Here is a 24,855-nt window from a genome sequence, read left to right as displayed (position 1 = left end):
AGAGAGAGAGAGAAATATTTTGTGCAGAGTGTCTAGACTATATTCATGATCAATCTGTCTGGCCCTGCTGTAGACAGAGAGATGGCAAACTCGATTAGACTCTAAACATTTCCTCAGATTCCGTCTCGCTCTCAGCATATATCGTCTTCACTAACGTCTATCAGCATCATTCCTCGCTCCCTCTCGCAGTATATGGCGGCTGTTTGTCTGCTGGGGAAATGAGCATTACTGCTCTAACAGCTCTGACTGAAGACACCCCTCAGAGCAGAGCGAACACGGGGGAGCATGACACGGCAGGAACAGATGACTGATTTCAACGCAGCCAGGAAAGATAAACGCAGACGGAGCTACGTGCTTTTTCCGGGATTTTTTTTTTGTCTGCTCTGGTTTCCTCAAACTTGGAGACACAAAAGAGCTACGGTAGATCAAAGCTGACTGGCTGCCACAGTCTCACAAAAAGGGCAGGACGAAATGGTGAATATTCACCATGATTTTGCTCAAAAGAAAGCCACACTTTTGCTTAATTACAGAGCAAATATATAGGTCAGTGAAATGTCAGCGTCTACAAGAAAATAAAAGGAAAAATCTAAATCTAGGTTAAAACTCAAAAAAAGGAAATATACTCTGTTTTTTATGATTTTAAAAACCTTTTACCATTTCAATTGAATGGCTCTAAAACTATTACGTTGCATAACCATCAGGCAAAATCTATAGTAGTTTAGATTATTACATAATTTAAGGTTAAAGTGTTGTTTAAACAACAGAACTTGAACTAGCATTGCCTTATAAAAAGGTCAAAATAGTAGTTTGTACTTTTTTTTTCTAAAGATTTGATTTATAATAAATTATGATGTCAATTAGTTAACGCACTAAAATTTGTTTTACTTAATGCCCTCCCAAAAATGTTAAAACAAAATTTAATAAAAAATTAAAAATATGGTCATCATAGTTCAAGTTGTCTAATAGAGTTTCATGTAAAAATTGAAATTGAAATAAATATAGAGGAAAATGTCAAATATAATCAAAAAGACAGATAAATGCTATATGACCAAATCCCATGTTGCACACACTCATGCACACACAACCAACATCCAGCATGAAGAGACACCATTTAACACTCGTCTCACACTCACACCCTGCAGGTGGCTTGGATACAAACGCCTCAGGAATTCAGATGAGAAGTACGAAAACATCCTGCTGACCTCATCAGAAGCAGAACACAGGCAGTTCTGAGTCTGGAGCAAGAATGTTAGAGAGATGAGACTCACAACTGAAGATGGCAGATGCAGGATGCTGGGTGGAGATGGGGCAGTGCTCCTCATCACTGTTGTCTCCACAGTGGTTGAGCTGATCACAGACCTGCGAGCCCAGGTTCAGACATCTGCCGTTAGCGCACAGGAATCTGCACTCTATGGACGGAAAAACAAAAAGCCAAACACAAAAAACTGCAGTGATTCGTCTTCAAATAGGTTAATCAATAACAATTAGAGTCAGTCTCTGTTTTCTCACCTGCCGCATCAGGGTTGGTCAAATTTCCAACCTTACAAAATAAAAAAAATCCATGGAAAATGATTTTTGAACCAAATGCAGCTCCCAAAATACATTACATTACTGTTCGATTGTTTGGGGTCAGTATCTTTACAAATAAATTAATACTTTTATTCAGCAAGCATACATAAATAGATCAAAAGTGACAGTAAAGACTTTTACTTTGTCACAAACAAATCTATCCTGACGCATTTTATTTATTGGTTTCCACCAAAATATTATGCAGCAACAGTTTTCAACATTAATATTAAGAAATGCTCATGAAGACCAAATTTTTGGCTGCTGAAAATTCAGGTTTGCCATCACAAGAATAAATTACATTTAAAATATATTAAAATAGAAAACAGTGATTAACAGTTAATAGAGTACAATATTATAGTTTTTAGTATTCCTAAAATAAGTGCAGCCTTTTTGAGCAGAAAAAAAAAACAAAAATATCTTGAAATGGTACTACACATGTATAAGATGAATCTTCCGCAGATCAAAAATTGTGTCATCTACAGAATTGCTCCTTGAAGCTACATTTTCATCATGTAACTAAATGTCAAAGCTGCTCTTTTCAACACAACAAAAATGCAAGATGATCGATAGCTAGTTGTCAAGCACGGCTGTAATTTTTGTGATTTAAACCTGGGTCCCCTTCCTGACCATTTTACCCTTCACGATTTCATAATGTGTTGCTGTAGATTGACTAAATTTTATGTTTTGTCAGCTGAACGACTGATTTAGAGTACACAATAGTAGGCTACAGCATACTCTATAGACTGTACAGAATTCCTCACAGCCGTATTTCGGTTTGCATCACATAAAATATGACATTGTTCACACACCAAGGGCAACCTATCAAAGTCCATTCAACATTTATAATGATTATAACACCGAGGATTAATATTGTTGGAATCAACTTCAAAATTATTATTTTTTCTAGCTAATGAATAATTATTCATTTGACATCCAAACAGAATCCACCTTGAATTTAAAGGGATGGTTCACCCCAAAAATGTAAATTACCCCATGATATTCTCACCCTCAAGTCATCCTAGGTGTATATGAAATATTTCAAATGAATACAATCGGAGTTATTATATTAAAAATAAAAAAAACATCCTGGATAGTCCAAGCTTTATAATGGTAGTGAATGGCAGCCCCCCAAAACAAAATCCATATTTAAAACTTAAAGTAAAATATCTAGGTTCCACCAACCTCTTCCGTACTCAACTTACGAAGAAAGTGTAAAGCCTCTCCCAGTTCAGAACGCTTCTGCTATATCTAACATCATAGCGCCATTTGCAGTTTTTTTTTATAAAGCGGTTAGTTGGAAACTAGATATTTTACTTTATAATGTGTTATATATGGATATTTTTTCTTACACAAAAGCATCGTTTTGCTTCAAAAGGTCTTTATTAGCCCCCTGGAGGTGTGTGGATTACTTTTATAATGGATGGTTGCACTTTTTTGGATAATTTTGGGCAGCCATTCACTGCTATTGTAATGCTTGGATTAGCCACAACATTTTTTAATATAACAGATTGCATTTGTCTGAAAGAAGAATGTCATATACATCTAGGATGACTTGAGTGTGAGTAAACTAAGGGGTTAATAATTATTTTTGGGGTAAACTAACCCTTTAAAAAGCTTAAGGATTAAAAACGACACACGCCAAAACTGCATCAAGCGTTTAAACAGAATGTTATAATCCATTGGTGTGTACGCTATTAGAAAATTATCGTTCTCGGTGTGAATGGGCGTTAAGCAGCTAAAATTAATATCAAGGATATGCCATTAAAGCAGCTCTAAAAAGTCTGCCTTCCCCCCTCACAAGTACTGTTTCTCAAACCCTGAACTGTCAAAACTGAGCGATCTTACTGTTGGATATCGTTTTATGAAAAAGAGTCTTCATTTGGAAATACTTCTCAACAACTAAAAGCACTAGGACATCCTTGAGGATCTGAAATTGCTCAGCTGGCGGAGTTTGTGGGAAAGTTTCAATGGGATAAAAAAAGTACAGCGATTTGTGGATCTCAGGCGGCGATAGTCTTCTATATGTAGGTCACTGGCTCCAATAAATGATCTTAAAATAAGTGTTCCTGCAAGCATGCTTTTGGAGATTCTCAACATTGACCTGATATCGTTGGATATTCGACTGTATGCAAGACTCTCCATTATAAAGCCTTTACACAGGACCAGAATGCAAAGCAAACCAGACAGTTATGACACCCGCACTCCAAACAACTTCTCTATCTGAGGAGGAGGTGCTAGACAATACCAAAGCCATGAAATCTCTCACAGGGTGTGGTGCAGCTAAAAGTGGTTTTAGAAATGTTATGACGATCTTTAGACAAACAAATAAGCAGTTCTCTGCCTTCCTTTAACCTTAACAGAGCATGAGTCAATTATGCAATCACAATGTACACCTGCACAAAACTGCACAAATCTAAACTGTATAGAAGAGATTTGACAAGATGAGACAAGACAAGAAGAAACTAGGGGTGGAACGGTTCTCGGTAATAAAAAAAAACAAACGTACGGTTCTCCACCCACGGTTCAGCACGCACTTGCACCGCGGTTCATCTCAAATCTGATGACGCATCTTGGTTTGTTGAAAATAACAACGTGTAAAACAGAGAGAAAAAATGAGGTTAATGCATGTTTCTGTCGATGGATACGCTTTGTGGCTTCCCGATACATTGCAAAAACAGCGAAGATCAGAAAGCGCGTGCTCTTTTAAGCGAGTGCCGCATGCTCAAACGTGAACAGCAAACGTTGTGTTTAAACTAAAAAAAGCCTCGCCCAAACATTCAAGAGCAAGACGCGAAAGAGAACACATGCACGCTGAGAGACGCGCGCGTGTGTGTGTGTGTGTGTGTGTGCTTATTTTGTGAAATATCAGGACACAAATGTGTATAAAGACATGGGTATGACGTAGGTATTACAGGTAGAGGGTGAAATATGAGGGCATTACTCATGTCCCCACTTTTCAAAAGGCTTATAAATCATACAGAATTAGTTTTTTTGAGAAAGTAAAAAATGCAGTATGTTTCCTGTGATGGGTAGGTTTAAGGGTAGGGACAGTGTAGGGGGATAGACAATATGGGTTGTACGGTATAAAACCATTACGCCTGTGGAATGTCCCGTGTGTATGTGTGTGTGTGTACAGTGTACACTCATCTGAAGCCGTGCACACTGCATGTCGCAGATAGTGTGCACATTTTGATTTCTCTTTCACGTCTTGCGCTTGAACGGACATCTTTATGAGTAATCCTAGTGAAAATAGAAGGTTATGTCTAAAGTAAAAAGTAAACCGTCGATAAAGACTAATGTGTACTCTCTCTGTGCAGTATTTCTTAAAGGGAAAGAAAGCCTTTTCCTGCTGTCTGGGATTTTAACGTTAATCAAACAACAAATCACAAAGAAATCCCACACTGCTCTTGACTGAATGGCTTTTGTAACTACAATAATGATTTATCTTTATTTTAATTTATACAGCGAAGATCAAATGCAATGTTATTTTATATTTGATTACTTTATTCAGTTTGTGTAACTGAAAAGCACTGTTAGATACCTGAAAAATCTAAAAAGCACTGTTGATTTTATATGCATTTGTGCTGTTGCTTGTAGTTTGATTATTTGTTCTTATTTTGTTTATTTTTATTTGACAAATGTCCTTATTAGCATGAACATAGCACATGCCGAACCGTAACCGTGACCCTAAAACCGTTTTACAAACCAAACTGTGAGTAATTTAAAAAGTTCCACCCCTAGAAAAAAATAGATTACAAAAGAGAAGTAAATGAGAAGTTGATAAGACAAGAGAGTAGACAAAATGAAAAGAGACCTGACAAAAAGATACAGTAGAAAAGGAGAAGAAAGGAGACCAGACAAGGCGAAATAAGGCGAGACCAGACAAAAACCGGTAAAAAGGTGACCATACAAAAAAAACAAAAAAACAAAAAAAGAGACAAGAAGAGGAGAGAAAGGAAAATGAGACGAGGACAGGAGAAAAGTGGTTAAGGAGAAAATGGCAAATAAGAGGAGAAAAAGATACTGAGCATGATGAAAATGCACAACACTAGACAAGATGAGAAAGGAAGAGACCAGATGAAACAAGGGGAGGTAAGTAGAAAGAAGACAACACAAGAAAAACAATATGATGCGAGATGACACTAGGAGAGGACAGATGAGACATGGAGAGGACACATGATGGGAAGATGAGTCGTGAAGAAAAACGAAGAGACTGGACAACGCTAGAAAAGTAGAGACGAGAAGACGAGACAAGAAGAGAAGATGATGAGAAGTAGAAGATGGGAAAACGGACAAAGAACGGAAAAATGGGAAAAAGACCACCAATAAAAAAAAAAAGAGACCAGACAATGGAAGACAAAAGAAGAGATGAGGAAAGAAGGAAAAGATGGGAGAAGAGATCAGACTAGAGATGAAGAGACAAAGCAAGAATGAGAAAAAATAATTTGAAAAAAAACTAAAAAGATGAGAGATGAGGAGAGAGAAGAGATGAGATGAATCAATAAGTGCAAAGAGGAGAAAAGAAGAGAACAGATCAGATTAGAGATGAAAAGACAACAAAAAAAATGAGAAAATACATTTAAAAAAGGAAAGAGAAGAAGAGAAGAGAAGAGAAGAGAAGAGAAGAGAAGAGAAGAGAAGAGAAGAGAAGAGAAGAGAAGAGAAGAGAAGAGAAGAGAAGAGAAGAGAAGAGAAGAGAAGAGAAGAGAAGAGAAGAGAAGAGAAGAGGAGAGAAGAGAGAAAGTGCAGAGGCTGAAATGAAATGAGAAACTACATGAGACAAAGAGGGAAGAGATCAGACTAGAGATGAAAAAGAGAAGAAAAAGAAAGAAAGAGATGAAACAACGAAACAACGAGAGTTGGGGAGAAGAGAGGAGATGAGAAGAGATGAGATGAAACAAAAAGGGCAGAGACGAGAAAAGAAGAGACGAGACAAAAAAAGAAGAGACAAAACAAGAAAAGAGACAAGATGAAACAGGAAGAGCAGAAACGAGACAAAACAAAAAGAGAAGAGATGACCTGAGGCCAAACCAGAAGAGACGAGACGAGACAACAAGAGAAGAGAGGGAAAGACAACATGAGAAGTAGATGAAAAGAGGAAACCAGAAAAAATATAAACAGGAAAAGGCGGAGAGGAGAGGAGATCTGCTCTCTGTCTGCAGTGCACTAGACTGTCAAACTTTGGTTTAGTACACAGCCCAACCTCCACCGCCCTCCACCCATCTCGCACTTTCTCTCTCCTTCTCCGCATTCCATTCCAGGCAGGGGAGAGAAAAGCAGCCTGTCGGAGAAATGGAGCAGAGGAGTCTGGGAAAGGGAGGGGGACTGTGAGAGCAGCTTTGAATATTAGCACACACACAAAAAAACATCATGAGTTTGTACAACACAATATGACCCTCCTCATGAACATAATCTTATTCTTCACCGTTGGCATGGATCATTGAACTCCCGTTCACGCCAACAGCTCATCCCGTTTAATTCCAACACTGAGGTTATAAACCTGATCCGGTGCTCACCTGTGAAAGCATTGGTGGCCGGTAGGTCAGCCTCCTGCATACTGCTCCTGCCGCTCGGCCCGTATGCGTGTGTGTGGGCACCCACGTTACTGGCTCCGATTGCCTGAGGGCTCCTGGGGGCCAAACAGCCGCCGTGCTGCCATTCTCACCTCACAAATCCATGACTCCTGCCTTGGCTGCTGCCCTCTACCTCCACGAAAGGGCAAATCAACTCAGAGGAAAGGTGGAGGGGGGCTAAAAAGTCTTCAGTGACGGACCAGGGCTCAAATCAGCAGGAATCAGGGTGGGGTTGCCAAGGCAACCAGCGCACCGATTACCCTCCCAGCCAGAGCCAGCCAGCCATAGCTGTGTGTGAGTGTGTGTGAGGGTAAGATCCAGACAGGTACTTGATTCAGAGCAGGTGTCTGATAGCTGATTCAGGAAGGGAACGTGTAGTTGCTGCCGCTCGTCCTGGGTGGATAAACCCTTCTCAGCATAGCAGCATGCTAATCAATGCGCCCCACCTCATCCTTCAGACTGCAAGCTCACTGAGAGAGACAGAGAGAGAAAATCAGTGGCTGAATTACATAGAACAAAAAAACTCACTTGCAAAAGGCAAACAGCTTGCTTTCAAAAGCTTAGCATAGTTTCCTCGATGACTTTGTACTGCACTAAGTACTGTGTGGCGTATTTAAGGATTAACAGCTGATCAATCAAATACAAATGTTTGCCGTACATGTCATCAACTAAACTAAAATAAAACAGTGATATTGTGTATCAGTGGTTTTAGCATATTCATTTGACATTCATTTGCAAACATAAGGTTATTTCATTTAAAGGGTTAGTTCACCCAAAAATGAAATGTCATTAATGACTCACCCTCATGTCGTTCCACACCCGTAAGACCTCTGTTCATCTTCAGAACACAGTTTAAGATATTTTAGATTTAGTCCGAGAGCGTATCCAAATGTATGCATACTATACTGTCCATGTCCAGAGAGGTAATAAAAACATCATCACAGTAGTCCATATGTGACATACAGCTACGACTTTATTCAGCATTGTCTTTTCTTGCTGGTTTGTGTTCAATCCTCAAATAAAGATTCAAACGGTTGTGAATCAGCGAATCGATCAATGATTCGGATCGCGTGCCAAACTGCTGAAATCAGGTGACATTGGCGATCCGAATCATTGATCGATTCACTGATTCACAACCGTTTAAAATCTTTATTTGAGGATTGAACTTAAAGGAAGAGAAGACAATGCTGAATACATTTTCATGACCAAAATTTATTTTTGATGCTTCAAGAGATTCTAACTAACTAACTGACTACTTTAATGATGTTTTTATTCCCTTTCTGGAAATGGAAAGTATAGTGTGTATACACCTGGATACGCTCTCAGACTAAAATATAAAATATCTTAAACTGTGTTCTGAAGATGAACGGAGGTCTTACGGGTGTGGAACGACATTAGGGTTAGTCATTAATGACAACATCAATTTCATTTTTGGGGGAACTAACCCTTTAACATGCACTACGGTTTAAAAGTCTGAATTTTTTTTTTTTGGGGGGGGGGGGTGCTCTTTTGCGCACAAAGCCTGCATTTATTTGATCCAAATAGAATAAAATGCAAAAACATTAATATTATGTCAGATTCATGTTTTTAGCAACATTACTCCAGTCTTAAAGGGTTAGTTCACCCAATAATGAAAATTCTGTCAATAATTACTTACCCTAATGTCGTTTGACACCCGTAGGACCTCGGTTCATCTTCGGAACACAAATAAGGATATTTGTGTTAAAAGCCAATGGCACTAAAGACGTCGTTACAAAGCCCATCTCACTACAGTGTCTCTACAATAATTTTATGAAGTGACGAGAATAGTTTTTGTGCGCAAAAAAACAACAAAGAAATAACGCCTGATAGAGGATGGCCAGATTTCAAAACAAAGATTCTCATCGCTTCATAAAATGATTGTAGAGCCGCTGTAGTGAGATGAGCTTTGTAACGACGTCTTTAGTATCTTTTATGGGTCTTGCGAGAGGAAATTATATTGGTGTCAATGAAGGCCTGTATGAGCCATCGGATTTCAACACTAATATCTTAATTTGTGATCCGAAGATGAACAGGTGTCAAACGACATTAGGGTAAGTAATTATTGACAGAAATTTAATTTTTTGGGTGAACTTACCCTTTAAATGTCACATGATCATTCAGAAATCATCCTAATATTTCCCTGTCGGTGTTTTAAACGCGCGTCAGTGTCAACGTGCTCTGTGCAGCGTGTGCTGTGAAGCGCGCAGCCTCACGTGTTCTCACTATTAATGTAAACAGTGATAGTTTTTTATTTGCGCTATATAATGCCAGCAGACTCTTCTCAAAGCTCTCGTAGGCTACTGTGTAAATGACAGCACCCTTCTCGGCCGCTCCCGCAATGGACGCAAACAGGAAAAACTATCGGTATTGATTTTTGACGATAACCGATTGTTCCACCAATCAGCTATCGGTGTAGCCTGACAAGCCAGACCCACATCAAGATGTTTGGTCTGGAAACTCACCATTGACAGAGCTCAATCTGAGGGGCGGGATAAACGGTTGTCTTTCAAACTCCCTCTGCACGCGATAGGACAGAGCTACCAGTGCTACAACCAACCAGAACAACGAAGGTAAAACAGAGCTATTTGATAGATTAAACATCCGCAGTATCCGATCAGCAAAACTCCGAACACATCTTCCCTCTTTAAAAATGACTTCAGTGCTGTTCTTTGTACTTTTCTCAGAGAAAAGCTTAACTCCAAGTCTTCCAGAGTCGCGGTCAAAGCTGATTCGAAAGACCACCGTTCGCCAGTTTCTGTGTTTACTAGAAGCACTCTGGCGTCATTATGTTAATCCCCGCCCACCGACTCTATACACAATGTGATTGGCTCGTCAGGAGTTTGGCGTTTACAGCTCAGATGGGTATTGAGAGTTGCTAGACAACACTCGCGGGCAGATTAGATTTGGTGCCGCTAGGGTGCGTCTAGATTTCTAGGCTACTATCTGTGCCGATTAATCGGCAAATCCGATGAATCGGTCGACCTCTAATTCTAACCAAAAATAGGAAAATGTTGGTGTTATTTTGTCACTTATTGAGCAGCAGGCAAGGGGGAGCCATTTTTAAGTCTTTGTGCTAAGCTAGGCTAGCGGTGGGTTATGGCATGCATGGTGTTGAGAATGGTATGTATGACTTGAAAGTTTTCAGGTTGATATAACAATTTTTGGTATTTAAATAGTTTGTTTGTTTACATTGATATTAAAAATTAATTTGTATAACTTTTTCTGTAATGCTAAACCACTGCTGTTTACTTTCAGAAGTTGTAGTGATGCTTTATTTTCCCAAAATGAATGGGAAACATTTATTTTATAATTTTCATTTTTTTCATTTAAATGTAAATGTGTTTTACACACTTAAACCAATATTTCATATTGAATATCGCATTATTTCACAAGTTAACACACGCTGCATATTTCTTCAATATTGAGCTGGTACTAGAATTATGGTATTGCATTCGGGTTCCACCATAGTTGTCTAATCATCTGGCAGAAAAGCTTTGAGACAAAAATAAATAAATAAATAAATAATACAGACAGACAGCACACACACAACATGGGTGTTTCATTAAACAAAAATTAGAAACAGCAGGGGGTCAACACATCAACATTTTATGATCTTACTGCAGCTCTTTACCATCAACAAAACATCAAGTTCCTGTGAAGAGATGCACATTAGCGTCTTCAAACCCCAGCAGGAGCGTCAGCCGTTAATGACTGTTACATAACACGCTAGAACACTTTACTGGACATAGTTATCCAAAGCCACAGCTAATGTATCTGTGGCTTAATATCATTGATTTAACGTCCCCAAAAAAACCAACAACTCAATTTTCATTTGGAGAAGACTAGAAGACCAGGCAGAACATGTCCTCAGACAACCTTTAGAGCTCTCCGACATCCCAGCGGACGCCGCGTTGAGCCCAGACTGCCGACTACACAGCGGCTGTGTTACTTAGAAACACGGCAAGCCCTCACCTCGTCTGACCCCAGCCGCAAGCCACACAGCGAGAACACGGATCCATCACACAATAAATAATATTCCACACACGTGAAACAAGAGAACACTGTCCAAGACAAACAAAGACTGAAGACACACACACTCAACCGAGGTCATTTCAGGACGCTACTACAGCCATCACAGATAACGCAGATGAACATCTGCCAGATGTTTAGATTTACTTTTCTTCATTGCAATCTCTTTGTTCCTCCATGTGTCCCTTTCCTGAGTGGCTCTCCTCTCAGAGTCAGGGAACAAAGCTGTACAAACCAAGTATCTACTGCTTTGTTCAGACCAGGGATATAAAAACATTAATAATTTCAACATATTAAATCTTAAAATATTTTGACATATAGGCCTGTTGACCAATGCTAACATTCTAATGCTATAAATAGAACATTATATTGATAATATTCAAATATATCCAAAATAACAACACTAATTAGATTTAAAAAAATTATATTCTATTACTCATAGCTAGTTTTGAGGATTTCAAAATGCAATACTATATTGTCTAAATGACATTAAACACTAAATATCGGTCATTTAAATGCTAAATATATTATACAATGTAACATACATATAATATTACAATGTGCAGTATATAAAAGGAGATTTATTTTAAAAAATTGGTAAAGATTATAATTTAACAGCGTTATTAAATAACTTGTATTTTTAAAGATTAACTTTAAACCTTGTGTTAGACAATGGCAAAAGTAATCTAAATGTAATTGTCATTGATGGGATCTCAGAGAAACTTTGTAAGCATGCGATTCACTTGAAAGAAACTGCGTGATTGGCTACCTTTTTCACTTACAAACAATATTTTACATAAGCTGTTGACCCAAAAATGAGCTCATGTGATAAGAAAATATGCCTGGAATTTTAAGCGCTTCCTTTGGTGAATACATTCTTTTACATTTCTAAGATTCAAGTTCAGAAGAATGTTGAAGTATCAATATTTTGTTGTCCCTTCTTATACATTTATGTTAAATGTTGAAAAAAAAGAACATCTAATCACAGATCATCCAATTCTTTAATCTTTCATTTTTGGATCCCCATCATCAGTTGAGGTAAATTACCTCAACATTTAAAACATATGGTGTATAGAAGTTGAATAGACTTATCTCTTTCAGAAATTCCAAAATCGTAATATCAGTGCAAAAAATAAAATAATAAATCTAAAAAAAACTAACACACGCAGAATCACATTAGGACACGGAACCCTCCACATGTGCAGACTATCTGTTTCTAATACACATAGTTTGATGAATAGGCTGCACAACAGCCATGCTGAAAACCACTAAAATGACTGCAATAAATGGCTGCTAAAATATTCTCCGTATCTGTCGGTCTGTGTAATGTGATCTTAGTAGGGGGTCTGTCTCTTTCTCACTCTCGGTGCCTGGTTAAATCATGATGAAGCTCTTAGGAACAACTATTTGCTGAACTGATTCATCCAGCCAGACTTAAACATCATAACAGCCCATGCCATTAATCATTAGTAAAAATAATAGCTAATAGCTGCTACCTTGCCTGTCAGTCTGTAGCACAAAAAAAAAAAAAAAAAAAAACTCAACATGATGATCAAGACCCCGCTGTGGTGCTTTGCAAAAATAACCTGTTGACCGAAAACCGTTTCTACACCAATTTTTTGCTTTTTGTCAGTGTACATGGACAAGGAAATATTTAATTATCTTACATGTAAATTATCTTTACACCTTCTACTAAGAAAAAGTCTATTACAGTTCAAGCAAGTGAAAGAACGCCCTACTCATGTCTAGCTGTAATCAGACAGATTAACGCTTTTCCTGCACGCGTCCTAAGCTGACCCGACAACCAGGATCTGCAGGTTAACAAATGATGACTCAGCTGTCTGGGTTAGTCAGTTTATAGGTGTGTGTGTGTGTGTGTGTGTGTGTGTGTGTGTGTGTGTGTGTGTGTGTGTGTGTGTGTGTGTGTGTGTGTGTGTGTGTGTGTGTGTGTGTGTGTGAACCAGTCATGTTTAAGTTTTAGTGCCACCCAACTGAGACTCAATGTTGTTGACAGTAGACAGAACAAAGCACATCACAAAGAATTAGAGCAGGGGTCTTCATCCTCAACTTATTTTATGTTGCAAAATCTTGTGAGGCAATTAAAAGATTTCACAGGTAATAATTACATTCTTAAGCAGAAAACATTTGACCATTTAGTCATTTTCATAATTTTAAAGAACTGTAACTAATAATAATTTGGTTATGATGCAAAAATTAGATGCTGTGTTCACACAGATCCTTCAAAATTATTTTCTGTATTTTTTTAAAAAGCCAGCATAAATAAAGTCTATTTATTACACAACATTACAAAAAAAAAATGAAAAAAAAGAATGTATGAACATGACCATTTGATTCATTTATTTTTATACTACTGACAAAACACAATGCATATCTTTAGCTACATGTTGTCATATGAAGAACCACTGATTTAAGTGTAACAGATTGAAAACTGTATATATTTTTACTAGGACTGCCCCCTAATAGTCAACAAAAGATTAGTCACCTAGAAGAGGCTTAGGCCCCGTCCACACGAAGCCAGAGCTTTTCGTATTCTATCTTTTTTTCTTCCTCATTTCAAGAAATATCTGCGTCCACACGGGAGCTATGAACACGACTCAAAACGATGTAGTATGCCAGGCCAGTGTGTGGCACTGTAATTCTCCCACAGAAATACACTAAAAACAGAGAAGAGTTGTGGATAGAAGGGGTAAAGCAATGGTAGGAGGTGAGGCACAATCTCACAATAAAATAATAAATAAATTTGCAACTTAACAGATATGTTTTATTAACGCCTACACCTTCCCCGCCCTAAACATACCCTTACAATAATGCAAATATGGTAATTCAATGACGCAATATTGCACAGGCGCATGCCCAGTGCGCGTAGTTGTATCCCTTAACTCTTTTACTGTGCTGGACATAGTGTGATGACAGCACCGTTTTGCAAAATATACAGATTGGCTGTACACATGAAAATGGAAGATTGTCGTTTTCAGATTTATCCACTCTGGGACCCGGTATCAAAAAATATCGGATTCATGCTTCCAAAACGCCGGATCCGTGTGGATGAAACGCTGATACGGTACAAAATTTATACGTATACAGCTAAACGGGTCTCCGTGTGGACGGGGCCTTAGTCAGCCAAAAGTAGTGGCCATAGGTTAGTCACAGAAAAAAAAAAAACTCCACAGGAAGTGTGGAGAAAATGTGCTATTATTAGGTGCATATCCAAGTATTTGTGCGGAGTATGGAAGCTAAAGTATTAGCGCCCTTACTGCAAGACATGGAGGCGTCGCCGCGATCACTTGCATTTGTTCCTGATAACAGTGGAAACTACTTAAAATACTCTGTCATTTTTGTTCATTGCATACTTTTATTTGTGAACACTGAAAATATAATAAACAACAAAACGTGCTTAAAGGAAACAAACAGGATGCGCTTTCTGCCGTGAACTTCAGTTTCAGCGCATCACAAAAATGAACCGAGACCCAGTCTATGCTATACTTACCTCACAGACATGAGAAAAATATAGAAAACTGAAAATATGTACTTTAAAAAAAATCTAATTTAAAACAAATATTTTTTGGTGCATTTCTCTCTAAAGGTGCTTCCACTCCACACTATACTGCAGAGATGGCGAGTCAGCATCGTCAACTTCATCTTTGCAACTGACATGGAATACAAAAACACTCGTTTATTAAAGGGGTGATGAATTGAGAAATCAACTTTCCCTTGCGCTTTTGAAATATAAAAGGTCATGGTATTATAATATCCTCTACGTTTCAGAGCTGAAAACGTCCTTGTTAGTCAAAGAACAGCTTTTATAGACACCAGGCCTAGCAAATGGTCCTGTGCTTCATACTGACGTCACTGCGTGACGAAACACTGCCTCTACAGAATGTGTCATTTAGTAGCCCCACACACCGACTCACGGAGCTGTCCAGTTGATCACAAGCTAGCAGCAATAAACATGTGGAAGATAGCAAGCAAGATATTGTGGAAGAACACAGTCGCTGCATAAGCTTCCTTCGGATCATAATATTAGGAATGTGTGATGCTTCATTTCTTTTTAATGAAGTTCCAGCTCACGTAGGGAAGAAATGTTCACTTCATTTCACTGCGGGATCGTGTAAACAAATCTCCGGTCGATGCTGGATTTGGATCCGACAGGAATGGTGCAACACACATGTGAGTAAAACATGTTTTTGTGTGTGATAGTATTGCATTGTTATAGATCGTTTTGCTTATGTGTACGTTCTTGTTCTGCTATTCTCTCTCTCTCTCTCTCTCTCTCTCGAGTTGACATCTGAAGGGCGGCGCGTGTGCACGCGGTTCGCGCGTATATCGTCCGATCTTGCGGGCTGTGTGTAATATAAAAATAATAGTCAAATCAATCGCAGGTCGATGAAAAATCATTGTGTTTGTTTGATATAGACGTTTACGAGCCCTGTGATCGAGAGAATCATTCTGGTTGCCGCTTCTCTCCCTTGATCTCTCCTCTCTCATGTCATGTGAACTGACAGGGGAGCTTAAGCTCATTAAATATGCAAATCTTCTCCAATCCTAGCCGTGGGCGTTTACTTCCAAGTCTGAAAATAGCCTATTACTTATTAGTTATTATGTTTTTGAATGTAAAAACCACACAAACATCATTAGTTGAACTCAGACAACAGTATAACATTTTTTAAAAAGCCATTTCATGACACCTTTAATGCATAATTGAATTGTCTCCTTGCTATTTTTTCTTACACATTCATATTTAAAGCCCCACTTGGCTACTTTTGCTCTCGGGGTCCCCCTACAGTTTGGAAAAAATAATGTCCTCAACTACTGTCGTAAGCGCAGTCATCCTACAACAGGGGATGCCATCGCGCGTGCATTTGTTGACATGACAACCCTGATAGCCCTGAACTAGTGATGCGCGGTTCGTCTCATAACCCGGGGACCCCGTATGTCTATTTAATGGTCGCGGGTGCGCGGTGTGTTGTAAAAAAATATACAGTGGTGCGGTGCGGGCCAAATAACTTCATAAAAGCGTCCCGCGGGTCGGTGCAGCACTAACAGTTCCCCTGAACAGTTCTTCTGGCGGCGCGTGTGAAATGTCTTCATCCCAGGTAACGTTACAGTCAGTGGCATATGTTTCAGCATGTCATATGAATATAATTTCATGGGTTTTGTTTTTTTCAAACGCCAAATAATCACGATGCTCACGTTTACAAGCCAGCGTCATTATAGTAGTCTATTGGTTACCGTTTTACAGAATCTATATGATACTTCAGTTCAATGTTTGAGTGGTAGCTCACCGTAACAAGCAGGACAGCATCGGTTGGGCACGCCTCCTTCAGCTCACGCCGACGAGCAAACCCTGGTCACATTTTGATCCTCGTCCTGCCTTTAATCCCATCATTTTTTCATTTCCTCTTATTGCTTTCCTCCAACAAAACCTTTTCTTTCTTATTTGTCTCTGCTGCTTCGGACATGACTATATTATCCGACGAACAAAGTTGGGCTCGCACGTCCGAATGTAAGGAAGTGTGTGTGTTGGTGGAAGTGACGTATATGCCGTAAAGCAGTCGAATTTTGTAGTTCTTTTCTTTTTCTCGGGTTACTACCCGAAACCCGAAGTTTAAAAGTACGATTAAAAACGATACAGACCCCATCAGGCTATGGCAGACGTGTCATTCAACCTTTTGTAAGTCGATTTATCATCACAAGAGTCTTAAAAAATATATTATGAAGGTTGAAAAGTTACCTAGTGCTGCTTTAAGACTGAGCACTTTTGCTGGTGCTTAACGGCAAGCTTGGCAGCTTTTATGTCCCCAGAAAGTGTATGTTCATTTTTTCAGCTCAAAATACCCCATAGATAATTTTTTATAACATGTTAAAATTGTCATTTTTTTAAGGATGAGCAAAATAAAGCCATTTTTGTGTATCCCTTTAAATGCAAATTAGCTGCTGGTCCTGCCCCTTTTCAAGAAGAGGGCGGAGCTTCAAGAGATTGTGTTAGCAGCTCCGAGATTACCTCAGCAGACTCACGCACTGAAAAGATAAGAAACTGTTCAGCCTTTATGCTCAAAATATTCATTTTTTTTTATGTTTGGACAATGATGGAGAGACTCACTAAGAAGCGACAACACCTAGAATGCAACAGGATGTTTTCTGAATGGTTATTTGCTGAATTTATGTTGATGTGGAGTTAATTATCAAAGTCATCGCATATACTGCCATGATAATCTATAAATTGCTTGTGTGGGAGGGAACTGTTGTAAGAGGCGTTAATACTCAACCGGTATAGTTTAGTTTAATTAACATTCGTTTGTCGTAGTCCTTGAAAGACAATTTGTTTCAAAGAAAAAAAACTCCCTTTGCTTTAAACTTTGAGCGTCATAAATTTGCAGATGTTGTTTATGCTCAAATAGCAACATTGGTTGCAGACTAACTAAAGTTAAAAAAGTGAAAACATAATCAACCACCCCTTTAAATGAATATAAACACGTTTAGTCGACTAATACACTTAAATGAACGGCTAAACAACTAGAAATATCTAGAAATCAAGAATCAACTTAATTTGGAATGGACTACACTTGTTGTGCAGTGTGTTTTTGATTCACCTAGTGTACGGCTATAAAAAAACCTCAGAAAAAAACACAATAAATAGGATACTCTGCACTAACAGACAGAACAAGTGATAAAGTGAAAGGAATGCAAGTAAAGGAGGAAACACGTAGTAAGGCAAACACACAGACTGTGGCCTCTGTAAAGAAACTAGATTATGAAAACATGCCTGTCTGCACACAGTTTCAGGACGGATGTTGTTTTAACAGTCTATAATTTTCTATACTGCAGCACCTGCATTCCGCTTTCATCACTATATGTTTTTTGGGTCTTGTTTGCCTTTATTAGTAATTTGAGTGACAGGCCAATTCAACCTCTTATGTATTTCACCCCACCTCACTTAAGTGAACAGTTTATTTAGCTTAACAATCCTGCATTGCCGACAAGGCAAAATGTGGGATGTATTAAAGTCTGTTTTATGCAATATGCTAGAGATTTTGGTTGCCCTAGCAACAGCGAATGAGATGACTTCCTTTCTGCACCCAAAAAGATAAGTGATTACCCTTTAATATAATGCAGTGATCTGAAAACATTAATGGCTTTATTGATCAGGTCAGACCTTACATTGACAACTGCATAATATGTTATTTAAATCATGAAGATGAGACGCTACATGAAGATAAGGCACATAAAATCAATTAAATTTGGAGCCATGTGGGTGGAAAAGACAAAATCAATCTGTCCTCCTGTATTGTTCAGAAAGCACAGGAACACACACACACAAGGGCAGACCACAAACAAACACGAGCTTTTGAAGCGAGCGTCTAATCAGTTTCAGGATCTCTCCTCTCAGCCAATCAATCGACAGGCCTCTGCGACTCCGCCCACAACGTCTAGACAGCCAGACCTTTGCTGCTCTACTGCATTCTGCAGCGGTGCACACCACAGAGGTCAGGGAGGTCAAGTCTAGCATGAGTTCAAACCAGACACTTGTTCTCCAGGGGTTCTCCATACCATCCATTCCAACAATCAATAAATAAATTAATATGCTTCTTAAAAGTAGTGATTTTGGATATATTTCTGGCACTACACACTTACGGTTTTATGCCATTAATTTGTAGCATTTTATAAACATTTAAGACAAAACAAATGTATGTTAGATTTTTAGATGTATTTATTTAATAAATGTGAGACTTACAGGGACATTGTTATAGCGTTATGGTTTGTGGATACTTGCAAGGTGGCTTCTAGCGTATTCTAGGTGCTTCTAGAACTACAGGTTATGTACAACAAACTTCTATATTCTGTAAAACAGGTTACATCACTTCCAGTTCATTTTTTTTTGTGTGCCTTCAAAGAGCTACTAAAGATGAAATTAAAGGTGCACTATGTAGGATTTTTGCATTAAAATATCCAAAAAACACCAGGCCAGCATCATTTTGTTCAGTTGAGTTCTTACAATATCACAAATGTTTCCAACTCTTTGTAAATTGTGAGAAAATTGCCTTTTAACCAAGGACTTGGGACGTCTGAGGGAGTCGCCTGTCAATTGCGTCATATCAGCTTTACTCTCGGTTTCCGGTTTTATTTGGCAGAAATGCGTCACTTTTTATTAGCAGTGTGAACAAGTGTCACAGCAGCCACCGCGCGAACGAATGTTGAGGGAGCTGAGCAAGGCCGCTGGAGCGATTGTTGCGCAACACACAGCTCGCAAGCAGCGGGACTTTTATTATGACGGGACAGTCGCGTCATGAGTATAACGCAGCTCTGTTCATCGTATCATTTTAAACTCACTTAAAGGGATAGTTCACCCAAAAATTTGATGTTTATCTGCTTAACCCTATCCAAGATGTAGTTGTCTTTCTTTCGTTAGTAGAACACAAATTAAGATTTTTAACTCCAACCGTTGCAGAAAATGCATGTCAATGTGGTCTAATTCTAATTACTATTGAACTACCCCTTTAAATGCATCTAATATGATGAATAGAGCTGCGTTACCTCATACTCATGACGCAAATGTGTCCCGTCATAATAAAAGTCTCGCTGCTTGCGGGCCGTGTAGGCACAACAATTGCTCCAGTGGACTTGCTCAGCTCCCTCAACATTCGGTCCTGCTCTGCTTCATACTACAGTACGGATGTGACGGTGTGGACATTTTTTCCACCGGTTAATCAATGTGTGACAACACCATTAATACTGGTATCACCGACTAGGCTAGAATATTTTCTGACCAAAAGTAACATGCACAGCACATGCCTGCACAGGAATTAATAACAGAGCTTCCATATGCATGAACTGAAAACGTGTGAGTGCGCACACACTCAGTGATCATGCGTTCGTAAATGTATTTTGGATGCTTCAAGAGATTCTAACTAACTAACTGATGTCACATATGGACTACTTTGCTGATGTTTACTTTGCAGGCACTTAGATATGCTCTTGGACTAAATATAAAATATCTTAAACTGTGAAGATGAACGGAGGTCTTACGGGTGTGGAACGACATAAGGGTGAGTCATTAATGACATCAATTTCATTTTGGGTGAACTAACCTTTTAACAATTTCCTAAAAATTATATTAACAGCAGTTCTTTCTTACTTGCTTGGTTAAAATGATAGGTCACCTTCTTTCAGACCTGCGAAGGGTGATTTAGACGACTAAAGACGCTGTAAATAATTAGAGGCCTAAAAGTTTGTGTTTGCTATGTCCTCTAGAAGAGCTGATGTCAAAGTCAAGCTGCAGCACACGAGAGAGAGAGAGAGAGAGAGAGAGAAAGAGAGAGAGAGAGAGAGAGAGAGAGAGAGAGAGAGAGAGAGAGAGAGAGAGAGAGAGAGAGAGAGAGAGAGAGAGAGAGAGAGAGAGAGAGAGAGAGAGAGAGAGAGAGATTGGTGCAGAGTGCTGCAGTGTCCTGTATCAGAACAGAGATCAGCTTTGAAGCATTAGAGATAGCAGAGACAGGACCTGAACCCCCACTACAGCGTCAATGGATTTCTGTACTAACTCACATCTCCATTAAAGTTTAAATATAGGCACATACAGTATATACACAAAGTACTAAAGGATGATTGCCAATGAAGCCAGTGATTGATCAAAAATCACAATTGCTCAACTGATTCCCCCCCCCCCCCCCCCCCCAACGTCAAACATTTCTAACTGATCAGACTGAACACTAAGTGCCAAAAGGAGCCTCGATTAGAAAAAAATGTTGTCATTTTTGATGGAAACTTGAGTTCTGACAGATGGCGATTTGTAACACCACAGAGCAGAAATAATTTCTTTCCAAGTTCTGATGGGAGTTCTTCGGGTCATCATTAAAACGGATGATTATGAGAGAATTACCAATTGCTTTATGATGTTTTTAAGGCGTTTGTTTACTTTTGTTTAAGGCGTTTGTCTTGAAAAAAGTGGTTGCTAACAAATGGTTAAATGGGACTACAGAGTTTGTTGAAGACATTAAACTTCATCACAACGAACAGGAAAATTCACCTAGTCCGCTTTTACAGCCTCATTGGGTTTATAATCGCGCTCTTTCAAACTATTCTAGCTCAAAACTCTCTGGGAAATCTTTTTAAAATAAAAACTAAAACCATTGTCACTTCAACTTTTACTTCTGTGGATTGCTTTTAGGCTTTGAAATTCATATTATTATTGATAATAAGTGTGAGAATTGTAAACTTATGTTTGCCACAGAGCTTATTTTCTGCAATAATCCAAAAGCCAATGAAAAAAATCCTACTTATGTCAAAGAAACCAGGGTGATGCTGACTTCCGGGTTGGCATACAAAAATATGTCATCACTGCAGCATTCTATAAGATTAGCATGGTCGATAAGTTCATTGCGACTGCCACTAGGGGCAAACTGCAGCGATAAAGCCATAAAAGTCTAAAAATAAAGTAATAAAGACAAGTTTAGCTCTGCAATGACACAAGCTGAGCGGTAGTTAGTGTCTTTATCTCTGCTCCGCAAGGACTGCAGTTTCCCTCATGCCCCGGCATGCCTCCATCTGTCTGTCACCACAGGAGGCCAACCAGGGACCACTGCCCTATCGGACCATCTCTGCCATATGCCTCTGTTCTGAGATCATCCATTGGGCTCAGTCTCAGGACTGCGAGATACAGTCCATCTGAACCCCCCCCAAAAAAGTGCAAAAACATCAAGATTTACAACTAAAACGTAGAGATGTACAGAACCTAATTATGCAAAATAACAAGGGTTTATTTTATAACGACAGAGACTAAACAGAGAACACGTAGGTGGCGTGACCTTTTCCACGGCTGAATCCATAAGTGTCAGACTGTGATTGCTGCCTGAGAGTCGCTCTTTTTGGCTGCTTGGTCTCCTCTCCAGTCGAAGTATGTTCTGAGGGGGGTGCAAGTAATTTTAAGATCCTCCCGGGTGTCCCTTCTTAAACTGACCCGAGTGCAGTTCTGCAACGCATCAGATAATGACAGACAGCAGGGCTTGCAGAACAACAGCTGATCCCGGGTCGGCGTGTGCGGCTCCTACCAAAAGCCCTTATGCCACCTGACGTTTCAGTGCCAGAGGCCAGATGATGTGGTTCGCAGCAAGACAGGAAGCTTGGCGTACGATGACTCCGCGTCAGACAGACGGCTCTCAGCGAGACAGGAAGCTTTCTTCCCACAAGCAGTGAGTGTTCCGGTCTGGAGTGGGCTGCTGTCCCAGCTCTCAGCCTCAAATCACTCTAACAGGATAGCGCTCCATTTACTGTGCTTTACCACTACAATATACTCAAACCACCATATGAAATATGAACATTTCTGGCTGATGCCAATAATTATTTAAATTTGTTGTGACTGATTTTTAGACTGAAATTTAAAAACACAAAAAAAAAAAAAATGTTTAAGTATGACAACATACTTTTGTAATAGAATTATTTTGTTAATATTGCATTTAACAGAAATATTTTTATTAATATTATTTTATTAAAATACTCTTTACAAAAATATATATGTAATTAAATTCTAATTTAAAATATATATAATAAATCATTTTAATATTTAATAATTTTTAAAATAATTGAATTATAAAAATACTACAATATACACAATTACTTAAAATGTAAAACATGATTAAATTTGGAGACTAAAACATACAAATAAGCATTAGATGACAAATATGTAAATGTAAAATTATTAAAAATATCCACACTGTTAAAACTTGCCGCTCCAATACAAATAAACTGAAAAAATAATGGTACCGATATATAGTGAGTCTGTCCCTAATAAAAATCCTAGTCAATGAATAATACATTTAGTCAGTTTATTTATTTTATTATTTATTATTTATTTTTATATTGATCAACCATTAAAAAAAACTCTATTTAACAATAAAAAAACAACTTTTTTCTTCTTTCTTTTTTTCTTCTGCCCTGTGACGGTCGCTCAGCAAGCTTGCTGGGTTATTTGTTACCCGTGGCCAACAGTGTGCGTTTTGTGCAGGCAGACAGGTGCTGATGCACCGCGAGTCCCGTTAAGCCTCTCTCACGCTTTGGACCGATTTATCATTCTTCAGTCCCTGAGCTCCACGCGCCTCCACGACTCACTGTTACACTTGGCCCGATGCCACGGCAGATCCATCAGCCGACACTCTGACACACCTCGCTGTCTGCCTGGAGCGGATGACATCACAGCTGGGACACGAGCTCATTTTTCAGGAGTGGAAAGTGCCCTTCTGTGTCGATAAACGTCATTCGGGGGTAACGCAGAGGAACGGCTCACATTCATAAATACAGAATGAACATGAGGCAATGACCCTTAGAGACAAGCAGGACAGAGTCGATGACCGAATGCCACAGACAAGAAGTTAGAAGAGAAATAAGCGTCAGATGCCTTCAAGCAACAATAAACGCTCTGTTGGACACTATCTGGCAGCGCATGACACAATCATGTCTGTGTCTCTCAACTGGGCCAGAACCTGCAGCGCACAGGAAAGGACACAGAGAGTGGAGTCTAAAACTGGGCCGAACACTAGTCACGACAGCCACTGGCAGCACACTCAGTCCAAGTCTGGACAGGGTCAGCTGACAGATACACACACACACACACAGTCAGGCAGACGAGAGGGCACAAACACACACTCACAGTCCCCTTCTCAGTCTCACATGCATCAAATATTAACAACCAATTAATAAAGCTTAGATAATGGGATGTTAACCGCTTTGGGCATCGCTGACATTACTAAGAGGGCATTTCAACATTTCACAATCTTCTTGATACACACATTAAGATCATTTTCAATCTTGCTGGAGCTCAAAAGTGACTTCAGTAAGTAAACGTCAAAGCCTCAGACGAACAAATGTGACAAAATGAGTGTCTCGAGTCCAGGATATAACTACTCCACATTAAATTAACACATTATTATTACTACTACCTCTGACTGAAAAACCATGCTGAGCCAGGAATATATGAATAAAATATATTTTTTATTTTATTACTGGAAAACGTTTGGGGATTCTGATTGGACAATTATGTATAATGGTATGCTAAACTGATTATTTCATCACTGCTACTTTCATCTCGACTCAAAACTGCCAATATGACTGTAATAAAATGACAACTGCTATATATATGTGTGTGTGTTTGTGTGTGTGTATGTATGTATGTATGTATGTATGTGTGTATGTATGTGTGTGTGTGTGTAAATAATAAAAAACAATATAATATATTGCAAATAACAATATTTATAGGACACAAATAAAAGAATACTATTGATATTGTTGTCAGATTTTTCTAAGCAGAAGCTAAAGTACAAACAAATTAATTATTACAATTATTTTATCTCAAATCAAATGTTCACACCACAATAACTATACATATAAATCAAAAATAATAAATAAATAACTATTCATAAGTATACATTTAATTGGTCTAAGTTGAAATCTATTAACTAAATATTAATTATTTGTATTTTAATCATTTTTATCATTTAACAAAATTATTTGATAAGTAGCTAATTATGGCAGGATAAAGACGATATCTCGCGCTCTCTGGGCCAAAATGAGCCCTATTATGTCTGGATGAAGAACTGGGTTACATGCAGGGTCCCGTTAAAGCAACCGGCTGCGTTCTCCGTTACCGCACGACTAA

The 24,855-nt window shown here is 38.7% G+C and overlaps 1 protein-coding gene across 1 annotated transcript in view; it reads right to left on the bottom strand.

The window, feature by feature from the left end:
• The window catches only part of ldlrad4b (low density lipoprotein receptor class A domain containing 4b), a 56,311-nt gene that overhangs the window by 31,025 nt on the left and 431 nt on the right, over positions 1–24,855 (bottom strand). Inside the window, exons 2-3 of the mRNA XM_067448482.1 lie at positions 7,086–7,612; positions 1,269–1,409 (exon numbers count right to left, since the gene is read on the bottom strand). Of these exons, the coding sequence (XP_067304583.1) occupies positions 1,269–1,409; positions 7,086–7,125 (181 nt within the window). The 5' untranslated portion in view covers positions 7,126–7,612. The remainder of the gene's footprint in view (positions 1–1,268; positions 1,410–7,085; positions 7,613–24,855) is intronic.

This window comes from Pseudorasbora parva, chromosome 7 (genome assembly GCF_024679245.1).
Source record: "Pseudorasbora parva isolate DD20220531a chromosome 7, ASM2467924v1, whole genome shotgun sequence".
Classification (NCBI taxonomy): Eukaryota; Metazoa; Chordata; class Actinopteri; order Cypriniformes; family Gobionidae; genus Pseudorasbora; species Pseudorasbora parva.
This window is presented reverse-complemented; position numbering and strand designations above follow the sequence as displayed.